At 39.0% G+C, this 17,359-nt stretch overlaps 2 protein-coding genes across 2 annotated transcripts in view; one reads left to right on the top strand and one right to left on the bottom strand.

Annotated features, from left to right (window-relative positions):
- agps (alkylglycerone phosphate synthase) overlaps positions 1-4,330 on the top strand; it is a 28,422-nt gene extending 24,092 nt beyond the window's left edge. Inside the window, exon 20 of the mRNA XM_086091927.1 lies at positions 1,779-4,330. Coding sequence (XP_085948053.1) covers positions 1,779-1,900 — 122 coding nt within the window. The 3' untranslated portion in view covers positions 1,901-4,330. The remainder of the gene's footprint in view (positions 1-1,778) is intronic.
- A 501-nt stretch (positions 4,331-4,831) lies between these two features.
- Positions 4,832-17,359, bottom strand: part of pde11a (phosphodiesterase 11a) — a 40,413-nt gene continuing 27,885 nt past the window's right edge. Inside the window, exons 14-20 of the mRNA XM_086091575.1 lie at positions 15,664-15,754; positions 14,520-14,620; positions 14,275-14,352; positions 14,119-14,182; positions 13,963-14,037; positions 13,208-13,291; positions 4,832-7,372 (exon numbers count right to left, since the gene is read on the bottom strand). Coding sequence (XP_085947701.1) covers positions 7,166-7,372; positions 13,208-13,291; positions 13,963-14,037; positions 14,119-14,182; positions 14,275-14,352; positions 14,520-14,620; positions 15,664-15,754 — 700 coding nt within the window. The 3' untranslated portion in view covers positions 4,832-7,165. The remainder of the gene's footprint in view (positions 7,373-13,207; positions 13,292-13,962; positions 14,038-14,118; positions 14,183-14,274; positions 14,353-14,519; positions 14,621-15,663; positions 15,755-17,359) is intronic.

Here is a 17,359-nt window from a genome sequence, read left to right as displayed (position 1 = left end):
CACAGTAAGGAGCACCTGTTCTCAGGCTGATCCTTTCCCAAACGACCAACAAAAGGTTCACATTTAAAAATACATGATATGCTGCGATACAGGGGGGGGGGACTCAACAAAAAGAAGGAAAAAAATTAATCTAATCTTCAGTGTGAATAAAACTCTCATATGACAGTAAATAATTGAGATACTACATATCAGCTCTAGAAAGGCTTTGGAATGCTGTTTACGCCCACAAGGAAGAATAAAATATTTCATGTTCTCCACTGTAACTATAAATTGTAAAATTAATGTAAAAAATATAATATAAAATTTGTAGAAATTTGTCTCACATGTGGATAACATTATATCCTTAATAACTTGAAAGAAAGCAAAATAGAAATCTGCCAAATACTCCCTACTGTAGTGGATGTGCAATTACGCTTTATTCTAGTATGGCCCCAAAAAAACTATTAAATTGGAATTGGGTAAGTAAAAAAAAAAAAAAGACAAATGTAGAAAAGTTTTAAAAAAAGAAGATGAAGTTCAAAAAAAAAAATTGAAACAAATAACCATGTAAAGCTTGTTTTCATATAGACACTCGGGCAAATAAAATTACCGTGTTTTTACATAAACACATCATGAATAAAAGTGCATTTGAAAAAGTTGCAGATTCATTATCCAGTTTTTCTTTGAAGTCAAAATGTCAAAAGTGTATGTGAGATAGCAAGAACTTAAAAACTGCACAAGATCCTTGCATGCATCTTCAGGGGGGGGGGGGGGGGAGCATTGTGCACACCCTCCATTTTGGGTCCAAGCGGAGCAAGAGGAAACTTGACTGGATGGAAGGAAAGAATGAGTGTGAGTGAAGGTTGGATGACGTTTGTGAGCTGCAGGATGTCATCTGGCGGCGGGAGAGGAGCGAGCGAGTGAGGGTGGCTGGGTGGAGCCCCCCCCCCCCCCCAGCCCCTCCTCTTCCTACTATGGGAACACACACACACACACACACACTTGTGTCCTAATGAGTTTGATAGTCTGCTGAGCTCTATAAATCACGCCATGCAAAACATTTCTCCTGGCTGAATAAAAGCATTTATCACCCTCTGTTTATTCACTCACTCTCACAAGATTGATTGGCTCACAGCAGCCTGCCGAGCAATCAGCCGTGCCCATACCCCCCCCCCCCATTTCCTTGCACCCCCCGCCCCCTTTCACTCTTCTTCATCCTCATGCAGCCATTCATTTCAATTCTGCCTCCACAATGGGACAACTTTGGAAGAGTTTTTTTTTTTTTTTTTTTTTTGGGTGGACCATATCGACCTGTCTGTCACCAATTTTCGTGGCACGTAAATGCCCACACAAGTGGGAAAGGAGAGCCACAGTCATATATAATTTTTCATTTTTCTAAAAACTAAATTAATAAACTGTATAAAAACAAACAAAATTCAACCCCAAAAAATTCTTAGAAAAACACCAATAAGCAATCAAAACACATTTTCCAAACTTGGAGAGAAAAATAAACATATATATATATATATATATATATATATATATATATATATATATATATATATATATATATATATATATATATATATATATATATATAGGGAAAAAAACTAACACTAAAACTAAGAAAAACTAAACTGCAATAGAGCATTAACATTTTTTTTTTTTAAGTTTTAAAAAATGAAAATATAAAGACACCAGAATGAAAACTGCTAAACAAATCTAGTCCTGACTTATTCTTTTTTTTATGCAAACATCATCAGCACGCATTCATCTGTGTCGTGTTTGTATGTCCACAGTTGGCAAACTTCGCAAAGAGTGGATGAGGGAGAGCATCTCCAGCGTGGGCCTGGGCATGCTGCAGTCCGTCAAGGACTATGTGGACCCCGCCAACGTCTTCGGAAACAGGAACCTCCTCTAGCCCCGCCCACTCAGACACACGCGCGCGCACCTTTCACGCGGCCCTTCCAAAAAATCATGCAAAGAGATTCTCGAATGTGAAAGGGACTCTCGTTGTTCTTCTTCGTCCTTCATGTGGTGCCATCATGTGTGTCCGCTCATCAAATGAGCCATAACAAGCAGTGACGCACGTCTCGGATACGACACATCAATTCTGCTCGCTCCAACTCACTTCTGGGGAAAGTCAGTTGAGCATTTAGTCCATATCCTTGATAGACTGTGTACTAGTACGCTCTTCGTTCTCACCAGTAACACAATTCAACTTGTTTTCTGCTACTAGTGCCACATTTGGCCTACTAGTACACCATTTTCTGACGTTGGAATGTAGTTGAGATCCTTCATATCGACGTCCATGTACTTTGTCATCACTAGTATCACAATTCAACGCACTAGTATAATGATGAGGGTGCACTAGTAGCTTTTCCACTACCAGTGCCACTTTTAGCCAACTAGTACAACCTTAAGATGTATATCCTACAAATCCATCTTAACTCATTCACTGCCATTGACGGCTATAGACGTCAAAAATTCATTTGAACTATTTCTATTAGTTTAACATTTTTTTCCCAACTTTTGTTAACGAGTATGAAAATCTTGAATTTTTTGTTGTATTCGAACAGATATAACATTTGTGATTAATCGTAAGTTAACTAGTGAAGTCATGCGATTAATTACAATTAAAAAAATTAATCGCCTGATGCCCCTATTTTTTAAATATTTTCTTTAAAAAAAATAGATTATGAAAAATTAAAAAATAGATATTAAAATGATTATTATTTTTAAAGAAAACATTAAAAAAGTTAGGGGTGTCAGGCGATTAAATTTTTTAATCATAATTAATCGCATGACTTCACTAGTGAACTCACGATTAATCACAAATTTGATATCTGTTCTAAATCTACAAAAAAAAATTCTAGGTTTTCATACTCTTGTTAACAAAAGTTGATTTTTTTTTAACTAATATCAATAGTTCCGATTAAATTTTGACGCCTGTAGCCGTCAATGGCAATGAATGAGTTAAGGTTCGTGTACTAGCGTGCACTGGGCGAATGACTAGTGCATACTAGTAGAATGGCCGACTCACAAGTAACGTCTTTCGTTTGTGCACACTGGTAGGACAACTGCATGTTACTAGTGAGGCAAAACTGCACTAGTTGACATCTATGCATTATTAAAGCCACTAGTGAGGCATTAGATTTTTATTTTATTTTTTCTCCGAGTGAATTATGTGCCACTAGTAGCACAGTTATCAACTGGTGCACAGTTTTGACTCACTAGTAATGTAAACGAGTGAAGACTAACTTACTAGTACACAGAGAACTTGAGGTGTATATGGACCAAATGTTTTTTGGGGGGGGGGGGGGGTTCTAGGTGGCTTTCCGTCGACCTGCTCATCTTGTTTGTACGTTACTGAAGCTCTTGTGCCTTTTGGAAAGCTTTTGTCTGCCTCCCACTCCAAATAATGTACTTGTATCCTTCCTGTTGATCTACTACCGTAGTCCTTCCCTTTGTGAAGCAACAATGACTGTGTGAAAATGCCGCACTGATGACCTGTTGCCATAAATGTGTATTTTTGTGTGTTTTTCGACTTTTCACAATTATGTATTACTTTGTGTTTTTGTACTCCCAAGATGTGTTACTAACTAACAAGTTTTTTTTTTTTTTTTCGAAACTCATTTCCTGCCAGCACAGTCCAAATGGATCTTTGACGTCTATCGCCGTCAATGGCAGCCAATGCGTTAATAACGCTGACATGTTTGGCTCACCAAAGACTCCAAACTAGTTTTGAATCCAACCAATTTTTCCGTAGTTTGTAAGAGTTTCCAGTGAATTGCTTTGTGTTTCTTCAAATCGACAGTGATGATTTTTACTTTTTTTTGGAAGCAGCTTTAAAAAAAACTTTTTCTGATCGAAATGTTTGCCAAATCATTAGCTACGCATCCAATTCAAGAGGTGTCTCTTTTACAAAGATAATGCTCATTAACATATTTGCGCATCACTAGTTGGTGTATTTCACCGGAAAAATTGCGATTAAACTGCTAGCGCCATAATATTCTGTAAATCCTGTCACTATTATTATATTTGGATGTGATTCAAGTGTGCAAGTGTACCTAATGTTGTGTCCAGCAAGTGGAAAGTTGACTATGAACATGACTGTCCTGACTGATGACTTTTTGTGCGTGTGTGTGTGTAATTTCCCTAGCAAATTGGATTGATTTCAGAACTGCTGCTTAACATGACATCAATTAAATGTTTTTTTTTCTTCCGTTGTGTTCGCAAATGTGTGCTTTTGAATATTATATGGACTCCCTTTTTGCTATTCTGATAATACAATAACATTCAGTGTGTTTTGTCACCGCCCTTTGTGCAATAAATTCAACTAAAACAGCCATCCAGAGGATTTGTATTTATTACAAATTATATATATTTTTGTAGTTGGGATTATAATGGATAGGGTTCACAGTGGAAGCCTGACAGCAGGCTACGCTGAGGGTGATCCAACCTCTTCCTGACAGGTCTTCTTTCCCTGCACAGCACGTCATCATTTGGGAATCATTTTCCGCCCACGCAGCCGCCCACACGCTGCCTGCTGACGTCACAGCCAGCCGCAGCCATCAACAGCAGCAACGCGCAACCCTGGGCTTGTCACGTGTCAGGTGCGCCCACTGCTGCTTTTTAAGCCACGTCGCTCCCACTTGATGCATTTGTATGAATGTATGGAGCGTCCGTTGACATTTTTTGATGTCTTTTTTTTTTCGTGTGCGTTGATTTTTCATTCATTGCCACATTTCATTGAGACTTTTAGGGTGCAGGTACACTTTTGACCACAAGAGGGCAGCACGTCGCTGGGAAGCTGCACGGAGTCTCACATCAACGAAGACAAATCCAGAAATAGCAGCATCATGTTTATTCAAAGTTGAGTACAGAAAGTCAGAAACATTGCACATCAGCGTCATCATGCCCGGGCTTTTTCTTTCACTTAACTAAGTCCAAAAAAAACACAAAGAGAAGAAACACGTTACGTCCAAAAAGACAGGCTTACGGGAGGGAGACCGATAGAAAAATAGAAAGCACAAACTCATGCAGTACAATAGAAGACATGCATTTGTGTGGAAATCCGAGGTATTCGTTAAGTCTCCCGCGGTTGCTACATCCTCAGAGTTGTCTTTGAATGCAACATACAAGTCATTCAAGACATGCAACTTAAATGTTGTTCAATGAAAAACAGATTAGGAACCATGCCTGGCAATGTGCACAAGGTCACGTTTATAAAATGACAACAAAGTACAACACAAGTCATAAGGCAAAAAAAAAAAAAAAAAGTCAACTACTACTAAAGAGTAAATATTTGCTTGTGACCTTACGGGCACTTGAGTACTACTACGAAAGGTGAGTCAGTCCATACAGTCAGAGTCATCCGTGGACGTGAAGTGAGGAGGAACAAAAGGCCAAATGTCTGAGAAATAAATTCAACTTTAAGAATCATTCCGCGAGATTAAATGGCTTACTTGAGCAGGAATACACAGGAACTTCATCAAGGCACATTGTGTGTCTGTGTGAATATTTCCATAAGTTTATGGGGGAAGATAGGGTCTAGACTTTACAGTTAGGTCCAGAAGTATTTGGACCTTTTTTTTCACCCAAATATTTTGCCTTTACACACCATCATCATAAATCATAAATGACATGATTAATTGACAAGATCATGGGTCTTTGTCGATATGAAACATTCTAGTGTGATACAACCAGTGCTCAATAGAGGGCGCTAGTGCGCCGCCCCACCACTGACGGCGGTCACCACGTCTAGGACTAAAAAATTAAATACAAATATTAACTCAGTGAAAATGTTTCCAAATATATTTACACGTATTTTAAATGAATCGGATGAATGGCATATGTACATTTAAAGGTATACTTGACTCATTTAGCCATTTTCAGCAGTAAGAGGTGACGTCACAAGCCATAATGGCGGTCTCAACTCCGTTCACTAAAAACGCATTGGACTTTGGATCGTTGTCATTTGATTTGTGATGATTAGTTTTATTTCAAAATGTGATGGAAATGTCAACAACCTGCCAGGTTTGCATGCTAGTCACAGGCTAACCTGCATGTTTGGAATGGTCAATAATTCATGTAATAACGTCCTGATTTTTAATGTATAATTAATACCTTTAAAAAACACATTTTTCCACTTGCTGTCGGCTGGAAGATGACATCACGGGTGCTCGGGACACGGGTGTGCCGTGATTGGTCGTGTCCTGTTTCCTGAGCACCTGTGATGTCATTTTCAGTCGACAGCAAGTGGCAAAATGTGTTTTTAAAGTTATTTGTAAGGTGCATGAAAAAACATGACGTTATCAAATTAATTCAACACAAAATATTTTACTGCTGAAAATGGCTAAAGGAGTCAAGCATCCCTTTTGAACTATTTGGGTCAAAGTTTGGTTTCATCACTGGATTAAAATTTTAAACCATCTGCAGGGTAAAACGAGCCCCGCCCACAACATTAAAAAAATGCTCTGACTTCATAACCCAACTGTTGGTATAAGCTGTTGAGCTTGACCACGATTGGGTTGGAATAGAACTTGCTATCAAGGATTCACAATTTTTGTTTTTGGCACTGCCAATTACTACTTTCCTATTGATTTGCCGCCATTTCGTAGTATTTTAAGGTGTTACATGCTATATATCGTTGTTCATGGAAAATAGACTTGTGGTGTTAAATGGCAAAATTATTTATAAAAAAGAAAAAAAATACATCACAGGCGCCATTTCCAGTGTGGATGTAAAAGGAAGCCATGCATTTTTCATGGGGAATCTTTCAAACAAGGCACAGGAGGGGAAAGAAGTCGAGCAAGTATGGCCGCTCCGGCGACGCTTCGCCGTCCTACGGCCACACCAAAATCCAAAGTTCTGTGACAGCACTTGAACGCAACACGCTCCTCGGGAGCCTACGTATGTACACATTTACAAAAATAAAAATAAAAAATCCGTCACAAAAGGCGCCACCACTTCTCCGATATCTGCGCCGCGCCATGTTGCGCGACGGCCACGCGACAGAAATCAGCCACGCCGACGCCGTTCATCTGCGGCCACCCTGACAACCGTCACAAACCTCCTAGAGCTTTTCCGCTCTTCTCAGAGGAGCAAAAAGGTCCGAGGACCCTCGCGTTCCCTGCACAAGTCGCAGGCTACAAGAAGAAGTGAGACGTCAATTAAAGTCTTGCTAACCCAGCGATGTCGAGGCCGCGCGGTCGGCGCTGCCGCTGCAGCCCGTCTTGGGCGCCGTGCAGCCGACGGGCTCCGAGGGGCTCGCCGGGGCGGAGACGCTGTGCTCGTGTTGCCGCTTGTTGTTAAGCTCCTCCCATTTGGACCTGTTGGCTTGGATCATGTCCTGCATGGGCTTCAGTTTTGGATTTAACTTGGCTAGAGTCTAAAGAGAGAAGAGAAAAGTAGGACAGCAACCAAACAAAAACTCACAAAACAGCCTCCAACTCTCCCTGTCCTTTCTCTGTCGTTTGAGGCAGCTGAGCCCCTTACTCCAGGTTGCCATAGAAACAGCATAGGATTGAACTGCGCCAACTTCTTCCTAGACATTCATCACACTCATAATGTACATGCACAGTCTACAGTGCTTCTCCTCGTTAGTATTGTGGGTAAATGGAGATTTTTTTTTTTTTTTGTCCAATCAGATTTCAGCATCTGTCCATGTCGCTCTAATCTGCACAGGGCCTTCAGAATCCGGAGTGCTGGTTGATGTCATTTAAACTGGAGTATATTAGCAGTGGGACTGATTTCAAATCTGCTGAGTTTAATAAGGAAAAAAACAAATCCCGTCCTCTGATTGGTTGATCAGAGAAAAACCTGTTCCAGCCAGTTTCAATGACCAAATATGGTCTATAACAGTCATTTCATAATCAGAATCTCTGGTGAATTTGATACATTTTACAAAAATATTTTTGTCATTTTTGTTGTTACTTGATTTAAAGTAATTCAGTTAGATTACAAGTTACTTTAGTAGTTACCGGTCCTTTCAGCAAATGACGACAAGCGCACTTAACAAAAAAATGACAACTGTCAAAACTTTATTGAAAGTGCATTTTTAACAGTAATTATTAAAGATAAAGTTTTAATTAAAAAATAAAAGACTTTTTTACTCAACATTCTGTAAATGTCTACTTGTTTTTATTAGTTAAAAAAGAAAGAAAAATATCCTTTCTGGGCTTCACTTAACATCAATTCATAAAGGCAGTCAAATGATTGAGGATAAAGTTTGAATTAAAAATGAAAGACATTCTCACTGAACATCCTGTAATTTTCAACTTGTTTTTTTTGTTAGTTTTCTTTTTTTTCTTCTTTTTTTTAACAGCCTTTTTTGACTTCACTTCACATAAATTCATAAAGGCAGTCAAATGTTAACACAGTAGTTAATGGTAGAACTTAACATGTATAATGTAACGCAAAACATTCAGGGACCTCTGACTCCTACATTAATCAGAGCTCTGCTTCACACAACCTATTAGGACTTTATAAGCTTGAAGGTACCGTGCTGAGACTACAAATTTTTCAAATTAACTCATTAACTGCCATTGACGGCTATAGACGTCAAAAATTCATTTGAACTATTTCTATTAGTTTCACATTTTTGTTCCACTTTTGTTAACAAGAGTATGAAAACCTAGAAGAAGAAAAATATTGAACATTTAGAACAGATATAAAATGTGTGAATAATCCTGAGTTAACTATTGAAGTTATGCGATTAATTACAAATAAAAATTTGAATCGCCTTTTCTTTTCTTTCTTTAATAATCTTTAAAAAAAAAAAAGATTATTAAAACCAAAATGTCTAGGTTTTCATACTCTTGTTAACAAAAGTGGGAAAAAAAATGTGAAACTAATAGAAATAGTTCAAATGAATTTTTGACGTCTATAGACGTCAATGGCAGTGAATGAGTTAAATTTTATGTTTTTTTGTTTTAGTTTTTTAGCTAGATAACACTTTGTCAACAGTACGCTGGGTACAACCAACCTTAATATTTTAGCTGACACAAAGTCAACAAAGGAACTCTATTTAAATCTTGAAAATGTGGGATTTTAACTCTTTGACTGCCAGACGTTTTCAGAAAAGGGATGCCGCCAGTGCCAGCCGATTTAAGCATTTTGACTGATTTTCAAGGTCCACAGAAAATGTTCTGTTTGGACTATGGAAACACACGTACTACCAAATGAAAGATTGGACTTTCATCTTTCATCAGAAAAAAAGAGTTTGTTTCTACCTTATTCCGTTCTTTAGTAATCAACAATAGAAAATGGTTAGTTTGACCCAATTTCGCCTGTGTTGGACCAAAATACGGAGAAATCAAGCTTTTAGTGAAACGATATTATTTCATGCATTCTAGTGAATTTGACACTTCTTTTTGTCCATGAATGATGCCACAAACACCTAAATAGTGCTTTACTTCAAAAAACACTACCACCAAGAATGAAAAAGTGTTTTTTGATAGCAAAATACGTTTATTTACATTCAACAGTGTAACAATTTGACAACAATTTGGCAAACTATTTACAAATGTGTGCAACTGTGGTGCTATTTACAAATATGTGGATGTTTCAACGACAGTTTTTCTTTTTGTAACACTCTCCTGCGTGCAAAGAGACGTAACAGCATTTGCACAACAGATTGCCTCTTCGCGTGTGCCACTTTCTTGCAGGCCGTTTTTTTCCGGGGAATAGCAAGTATATACTGCAGTGTGTCATCAAGTCTAATATCAGGATCATGCTACGGTTACGTTACGGTGGTGTTACGTCTCGCTTCCCCGTGTCCTTCAGTTGCTATACCGGGTTGGTAGGAGATGTTCTGATCCATTTTATCCACTCCATTCATGGTGGCATCGTAGTCCAGAAACAGTGTCTTCTCCGTGATCAGACTGTACCCGCTCCTCCGATGAATATGCATTGGACTCGGGGTACTCTTCATTGTCCGATCGAATGTCCGCTTGTGCAGCTCCGCGTTTTCCGGCCTTAGCAGCGCTAGCAGCGCTAGCCGCGCTTTGCCGGTGGGGCTTACTACGTGTTCATAACAGTCACGTTGGCGTAGAGCTTCATCTTCATCATCATCATCAATCTGCATTGGTCGATGCCAACTCTCCATCGCCCGATCGAATGTCCGCTTGTGCAGAAGTACCCGGCCGGCTATTGTGCGCGTTTTCCGGCCTTAGCAGCGCTAGCCGCGCGTAGCCGGTGAGGCTTACTACGTGATCGTAAACACGTCCAGGCTTCCAACTTTGGCGTCAAACTCGCAGTCATCATCATCATCATCATCAATCTGCATTGGTCGATGCCAACTCTCCATCGCCCGATCGAATGTCCGCTTGTGCAGAAGTACCCGGCCGGCTATTGTGCGCGTTTTCCGGCCTTAGCAGCGCTAGCCGCGCTAGCCGCGCGTAGCCGGTGAGGCTTACTACGTGATAGTAACAGGCCAAAGCTTCCAACTTTGGCGTAGAGCTCGTTGTCATCATCATCGTTGACATCAATGCGCTTTTTAGTATTGATTGATGCTTTCCGTCTTTGAAAAAAATGCTCAAGCGTGAGCTGCTTGTAACCGGTTGCTTGGTCTAGCCATTGTGGCTTGGATCAGCCATTGTCTCCTCAACACTCTAGCTCCGCCTCACGTCTTCTACTGACGCCCACGGTGGGCGGCCCATCCAACCTTGTGCAAAGAGAGTCATCGCTGCCCTCTAGGGGCCAAAACGAGTCTTTGACTAATCATATCTGCCTGATACTTTCAGCACAGCTGCCCAAGGCTTTCCTGCACCCGTTTTTGAAAAAAAAAAAAAAAAACATAGGGGACGTCTTTTAACGTCCTCGGCGCCCTTCCCTAGGTTTATGCTAAACGTTTTATAACGTTTATGGCAGTCAAAGAGTTAATAATTCTTTCCTTTTTTTCCCACTTCTATGTTTATCCACATTTATTTATTATGTGCCTGTTGGTTAGTAAAATGCTGTGTTTTAACTCCTTATTTTTTTCTTCCAAATTAGCTTTGTTGCATGTGCTATTCATTTAAAGGCCCCCCCGGTTCCCAAACACACGATTCTCCCTCGTTCATACCCAACGTGGAGTGTTTGTGTCACTATTCCTCATATAGGAAGTGTGGGAAGAGAAGAGCAGGACGGTTACATAAAGGGCGGATTAATATTCCATGGAGCATCAAGACAGCACCATGAGAACGAGATCAACAAGATGAAGAAAAGAGACCTTCCCGACCACTGCCTCCCCGCCCCCCACCCGAGTCTAATTGGCGGCGGCGTGATCGTGAGCTCCATATCTGCATCCCCCGCGCAGGTAACGCTACTGCACGTCTACTTTTGATGCTTTGGAACACAACGCGCTGGATTGTGTGCCCTAATTGAGTACATGGCACGATGGGCATGATTGGCGTTGTCCAGCATGTGATGTCTTGGCGCGCGCCTCATCTTTGCCTCACTCTCGCTTCGCCCTCTGTCGCCCACGCAGCGGGAGGGGCGGCCGCGTGGCTCATTGACGTCATTGGCTAACGCGCATTTTCTCACAGGCCGCTCAAAGAGACAAGCCCCCACTCGCGAAAAAATACAGTACAGAACAGTAAATGACAAGAACAGTGATATGGAAAGACGCGTGAGCGTGAATTCAATGTGCTAGGACGCGCCTAGCTCTCATTAGTAGGACAACTTCAGCTGAAACGTATCGTGCTCAAATGGCGCCGTTTGAAGATTTATACGATATCCGTGATATCTGGCTTGAGGACCATGTTACTAGTACGGTCTTTGTTCTCACTTGTAAGACAATCCAGCACACAAGTAGAACATAGATACATTTATTCACTGCTATAAAACCATATAAAAAATTATATACATATATATATATATATATATAAAATTAGGGGCAAGAGACGATTATTTTTTTTAAAATTGTAATTAATCGCATGACTTCACGAGTTAACTCGCGATTAATCATAAATGTTATATATTTTCTAAATAAACAATACAACAAATCTAGGTTTTCATACTGTTGTAAACAAAAGTGGAAAAAAATGTTAAACTAATAGAAATAGTTTAAATAATTTTTTGACGTTTATAGCCGTCAACGGCAGTGAATGAATAAAAAAAAAGAAGAAGAAAATATTAAAAATTCGGGGCGTCAGGCGATTAAAGTTTTAATTGTAATTAATTGCATGACTTCACTAGTTAACTCGCGATTAATCACAAATGTTATATCTTTTCTAAATAAACAATACAACAAATCTAGGTTTTCATACTGTTGTAAACAAAAGTGGAAAAAAAATGTTAAACTAATAGAAATAGTTAAAATAAATTTTTGATGTTTATAGCCGTCAACGGCAGTGAATGAATAAAAAAAAAAAGAAGAAGAAAATATTAAAAATTCGGGGCGTCAGGCGATTAAAGTTTTAATTGTAATTAATCGCATGACTTCACTAGTTAACTCGCGATTAATCACAAATGTTATATCTGTTCAAAATAAACAATTAAAAAAATCTAGGTTTTCATACTCTTGTAAACAAAAGTGGGAAACAATGTTAAATAGAAATAGTTCAAATGAATTGTTGACGTTTATAGCCGTCAACGGCAGTGAATGAATTAAAAAAAGAAGAAGAAAATATAAAAAAATTGGGGCGTCAGGCAATTAACGTTTTTAATCGGAATTAATCGCATGACTTCACTAGTTAACTCGCGATTTATTACAAATTTCATATCTGTTCTAAATGTACAATAAAAAGATTCTAGGTTTTCATACTCTTGTTAACAAAAGTGGGAAAAAATTACACTAATATTATATTATTATTATTATTATTATTATTATATTTTTTTACATTTAATTTTTTTTATTTTACTTTTTGGGCAACTCCAAAGACATTTTATGGTCATTTTCGGCCTTCTTTTGTTTTTGGACATTTTATGGTTACTTTTTGAACACAGTTTTTTTTTTTTATACGTTCCCTGACTTTTTTTGTGGCAATTTTGTGTACATTAAATGGTAATTTTCTGCTTTTCCTATCCCCTTTTTGGATATTTTATACTAATGTCTACTATGTTTTATTTATTATTTATTTATTTATTAAATGTGGCTCCAGAGCCGCAGGTTGCAGACCCACAGACTGTCCTAAACAGATGGGCTATGCTAATTACCCCCCCCCCCCCTCCATCCCCCCATGACATGTAATTGTTACATGTGCGTAAGGGTCCATTCCTACAATTGCTACGAGAAGATTACCTCATAGAGCGGCGCACAAATTCCATCAATCCACTCTAATTGAAGACCTGGCAGCTCGTCTTTTCTGTTTCGGTCAAAGATGGCCTGAAAACACAAACAGAGGAGTGAGTCGATTAGTTCCAGTACCGCCGCGTGGACTAAAAGCGACGGTCCAAGTTGCTTTACGGCAACAAATCATTTCTCATTTTCTCTCCCACCACCACCTCTTCCTTCTGCAGCGTTTAATAAGAGGCTTCACAGCGGCTGCGCTTCAGAGATAGCTGCAGAAGTGAATATTTTATTTCCATCACCCACGCATTAAAATGTACAAGTTTACCATAAAGGGCTCGGCAGGGGGTGGCGCTGTATTAAAGCGCAGGCAATATGGCCCGGCTTGATTAGTCATTGTGCTTTAATTGCACATGCATGACAAGCTGCGGTTGTCTGCGTATACGTTCTCAGTCCTTGAAAAAGGGTTTACAATAATGACCGGCCTTCAAAGCGTCAAAGGCAAACGGTCAGGACGAGGCTGAATTCATAATGCGCCAGTAGCTCGATAATATAACGATAAAAATAACCAACACAATACAGTCATTAACGTCTAAACCGCTGGAAACAAAAGTGAGTGCACCCCAAAGGGAAAATGCCATGCAAAAAAAAGATTGAAGGCTATTTATGTAAAATATTGACAACATGTAAGTGGTGTAGTCACTTTTTTGTGAGATATTGCTCATGCGGGTGAAACAAACATCACGCAGATGTTCTTATCCACTCACCGAAGGCGTGAGCTTCAACTCTGATCGTTCCCTGTCGCCCTGCTCAAAGAACTCGCTGGTCACTAACTCAGCCACCTGGAGCAAAAAAGGATCAAATGGTAGATAGAAACACATTCTGACCCATTGGATCAAAACGGGCGAGCCTGAATTGCTCACCTTGCGGGATATTTCCCAAGGTTTGGTGACAGCGCCGAGATCACACGCTGTCATCATCATGGATCTCAGAGGAAAAAAAGGACGGTCTGTGTTATTATTGTTTTTTTTTCACAAAAGGGAGACTTTTTTTTTCTTCTTCTTATCATGCAATTTCACCTGCACATGTCTCTGTGGGCCTTCACGTTCCAGTTATACTCCCCTTTGTTCACCAGTTCAAAGAAAGTGCTTCTGTTCCTGAGTGGGGAGAAAGTGACAGGTGTAAGACACACAAGATACGCCAGGGGGCGTTGTCAACCAAACTAAGCCAGGGCAGGTTGAAAAGTCGGTCAGCGGAATGGAACGGTCTCTCCTCGACAACCACCAGTTTTTATTATTTAAAATCTGTTGATGTGGAAACATACTCAAAGTAAAGAGTGAGATCGGTGGCCAGAATGGACTGTTTGAGCAGCTGCATGAGGATGCTGTACTCGCTGGACGAGAGGTTGGAGAAGATGTTGTGACCCTGGCAAGACACAGACGCAATTTATAAATCATACACGAGAAAAGAAAAAAATATATATGTTTTTATTTTTATTTTTTATAAACAGTTAAGCTGGCAGATAGAAACCTGAGCCTTTGAATTAGCCACACTGTTCATTTATATGCTAATAAGACAGCTCTGGTTCAACAACATTATCAAGAGAAACCATTAGGATATTCAAAGAAAACATTCGTCAGCGTTGTCAGCGGCGTGATAATGAAGGCGACCGACTGTAAGCTTCTGCTGCTCAGCTGCTCCCCCCCCCCCCAAAAAAAAACATCTTTAATTACAACTTCGCAAAAAAAAAAGCAAGTCACTTGCTAAAATGTCTCTCTCGCAGCCAATTAGCGTTAAATCTATCACTCGAGTAATTGCTTTGATTTAAGGGCAGCTCGAGCTATTTGTTTACTCGCTTCACATATGATTACAGAAGCCACATGTTTGCCTTCAGGCTCAAAGGACATGAAATCCTTTCATATTTGTAAATAAGTAGGCTGGAAAAATAAACGACAGATGCAACCGTATACTTGGACCAGAATGTTGCAGCTTGGGCATGTAATCGACGGTTTCAATTTGGTTCAGCTGCTTGCTCATCACGATGATCATTATTATTATTATTATTGCTTATTTGGTAACATCATGTGAAACATTACGCTTCATCTTGCAGGATTGTGCCATGCTAGGCCACATGAAGTGTGAATGGAACCAAATATGGAGTTGGTTGCACCTGGAACAGCTAACACTGGTTTTGGAAATTTGGCCACCATTGGCCACCAAGTAGCTCCGCCCCTTTGAATCTAAAAAAAACTCTGTTGGGACAACAGGAGAGGCAAAATTTGCACTGCCCAGATCAAACAAACCTAGTGCAGCCAAGAAAAGGATGTTTTAAGAGAGGGTTAAAAAAAAAAAAAACACCAGTAAATACACTTGAATGCAGCATTGCGCGGTCGTCGACTTGAGAACATCCGGAGCGCTGCATTGCACCACATTCAAAACAACAACAATGAAACAGAGGGACATTTCACCTCGCTTTGCAGGATCATGACAGCGTGGTTGAAGTGGTGGTGCTCAAGAGTAGCCGAGGTCCCGTAAAGCAGAGCAAGAGCCGAGCCTGTCCTGGCACATACGCGCGCGCACACACAATAAAACATCATCAAATCCCAACATGACTTTTGCAGTGTCTAAAATGGCGGCAAAACTATAACAAATGCAAGAAGTCGAAAAATGAAGTAAAGTAGTAGCAGAGAACAAGTCATTAGGTTTCAGTCTGCCTACACCAGGGGTCAGCAACCGTTCCTGTCAAACGAGCCATTTTAGGCCAGAACAAAATCACCAAAAATCGATATGGAGCCGTCAAACATTTGAAAATTGTGACGAAGGAAACCGTGTGTTAGTGTTAGTCTAACGACCAAGAGCAAATTAGAGCTGAAAATGTGCAGTATCCATTTTTATTCTACCTGTTGTCATTTCTTAATTTTTACTTAATTTTGTGGACATTTGATGGTTATTTTTCAGGATTTCTCCTTTTGTTTTTGGACATTTATAGTTACTTTTTTAATATTTTATTTTCTGTCTTAAATATTTTTTTTTAAATTAAATTCTACTGACATTTTTGTTGTTATTATTTTGTGTACATTTTATGGTAATTTTCAGAATTTTCTTCTTATGTTTTTGAACATTTTATAGTTACTTTTTGAACGATTCTTTCAGCTTTTTTTAAATTCAATTCTCTGACATTTTTGGCAATTTTGTGGACATTTAATGGTAATTTTCTAGGATTTCTCCTTTCGTTTTTGGACATTTATAGTAACTTTTAAAATATTTTCTTTTCTGTCTTTTTATTTTTTTTATTTTTATAACTTTTCTGACTTTTTTTTTGTTGATGCTATTTTGTGTACATTTGATAGTAATTTTCAGAATTTCTTCTTATGTTTTTGGAAATTTTATAGTTACTTTTTGAATGATTCTTTCCGCTTTTCCCCCCCAATTAAATTCTCTGACATTTTTTGGCAATTTTGTGGACATTTAATGGTAATTTTTCAGGATTTCTCCTTTTGTTTTTGGACATTTATAGTTACTTTTTTAATATTTTATTTTCTGTCTTTTTAAAAAAAAATTGTTGTTGCTATTTTGTGTACATTTGATAGTAATTTTCTGAATTTCTTCTTATGTTTTTTGACATTTTATAGTTACTTTTTGAATGATTCTTTCGGCTTTTTTTTTTTTTTACATTTATTTAATTCTCTGACATTTTTGGCAAATTCATATTTCATGGTAATTTACTACTTTTCCACTTCCTTTTCTGACATTTTCGAAATATTTAATTACGGATTCATTAAAAAAAAAAATCTGAATCATTAATTCATATCAATAACATTTTATCTAAAAAAATTAATTGAATATACAAAATTATTTATATAATTTTTTTTTAGAGCTCCACAGGGAGCCACAGGGCGGGGACTAAAGAGCCACATGTGGCTCCAGAGCCGCAGGTTGCAGACCCCCTGGTCTACACTTCTACACTCACAATATAGAAACTGAAAGCAATTTAGCACAAATGTCACCTGCTCATTGAAATGTCCTCGTCAGTTCGACACTGACGTAAGTCTTACACAACTTGCCACTTGACTCTTTTTGCTGATCTGCTGACTGCCGCAGGTGGCGAAACACTCGAAACGGCGCGTAGGAGGATGCGCGTTCATCAGAGCAAGTCTGAAAGAC

The sequence above is a fragment of the Leptonotus elevatus genome, chromosome 12 (genome assembly GCF_054856555.1).
Source record: "Leptonotus elevatus isolate MCC_2025b chromosome 12, RoL_Lele_1.0, whole genome shotgun sequence".
In the NCBI taxonomy this organism is placed as follows: Eukaryota; Metazoa; Chordata; class Actinopteri; order Syngnathiformes; family Syngnathidae; genus Leptonotus; species Leptonotus elevatus.
The sequence above is the reverse complement of the archived record's forward strand: the minus strand, read 5'-3'. Positions and strand labels throughout refer to the sequence as shown.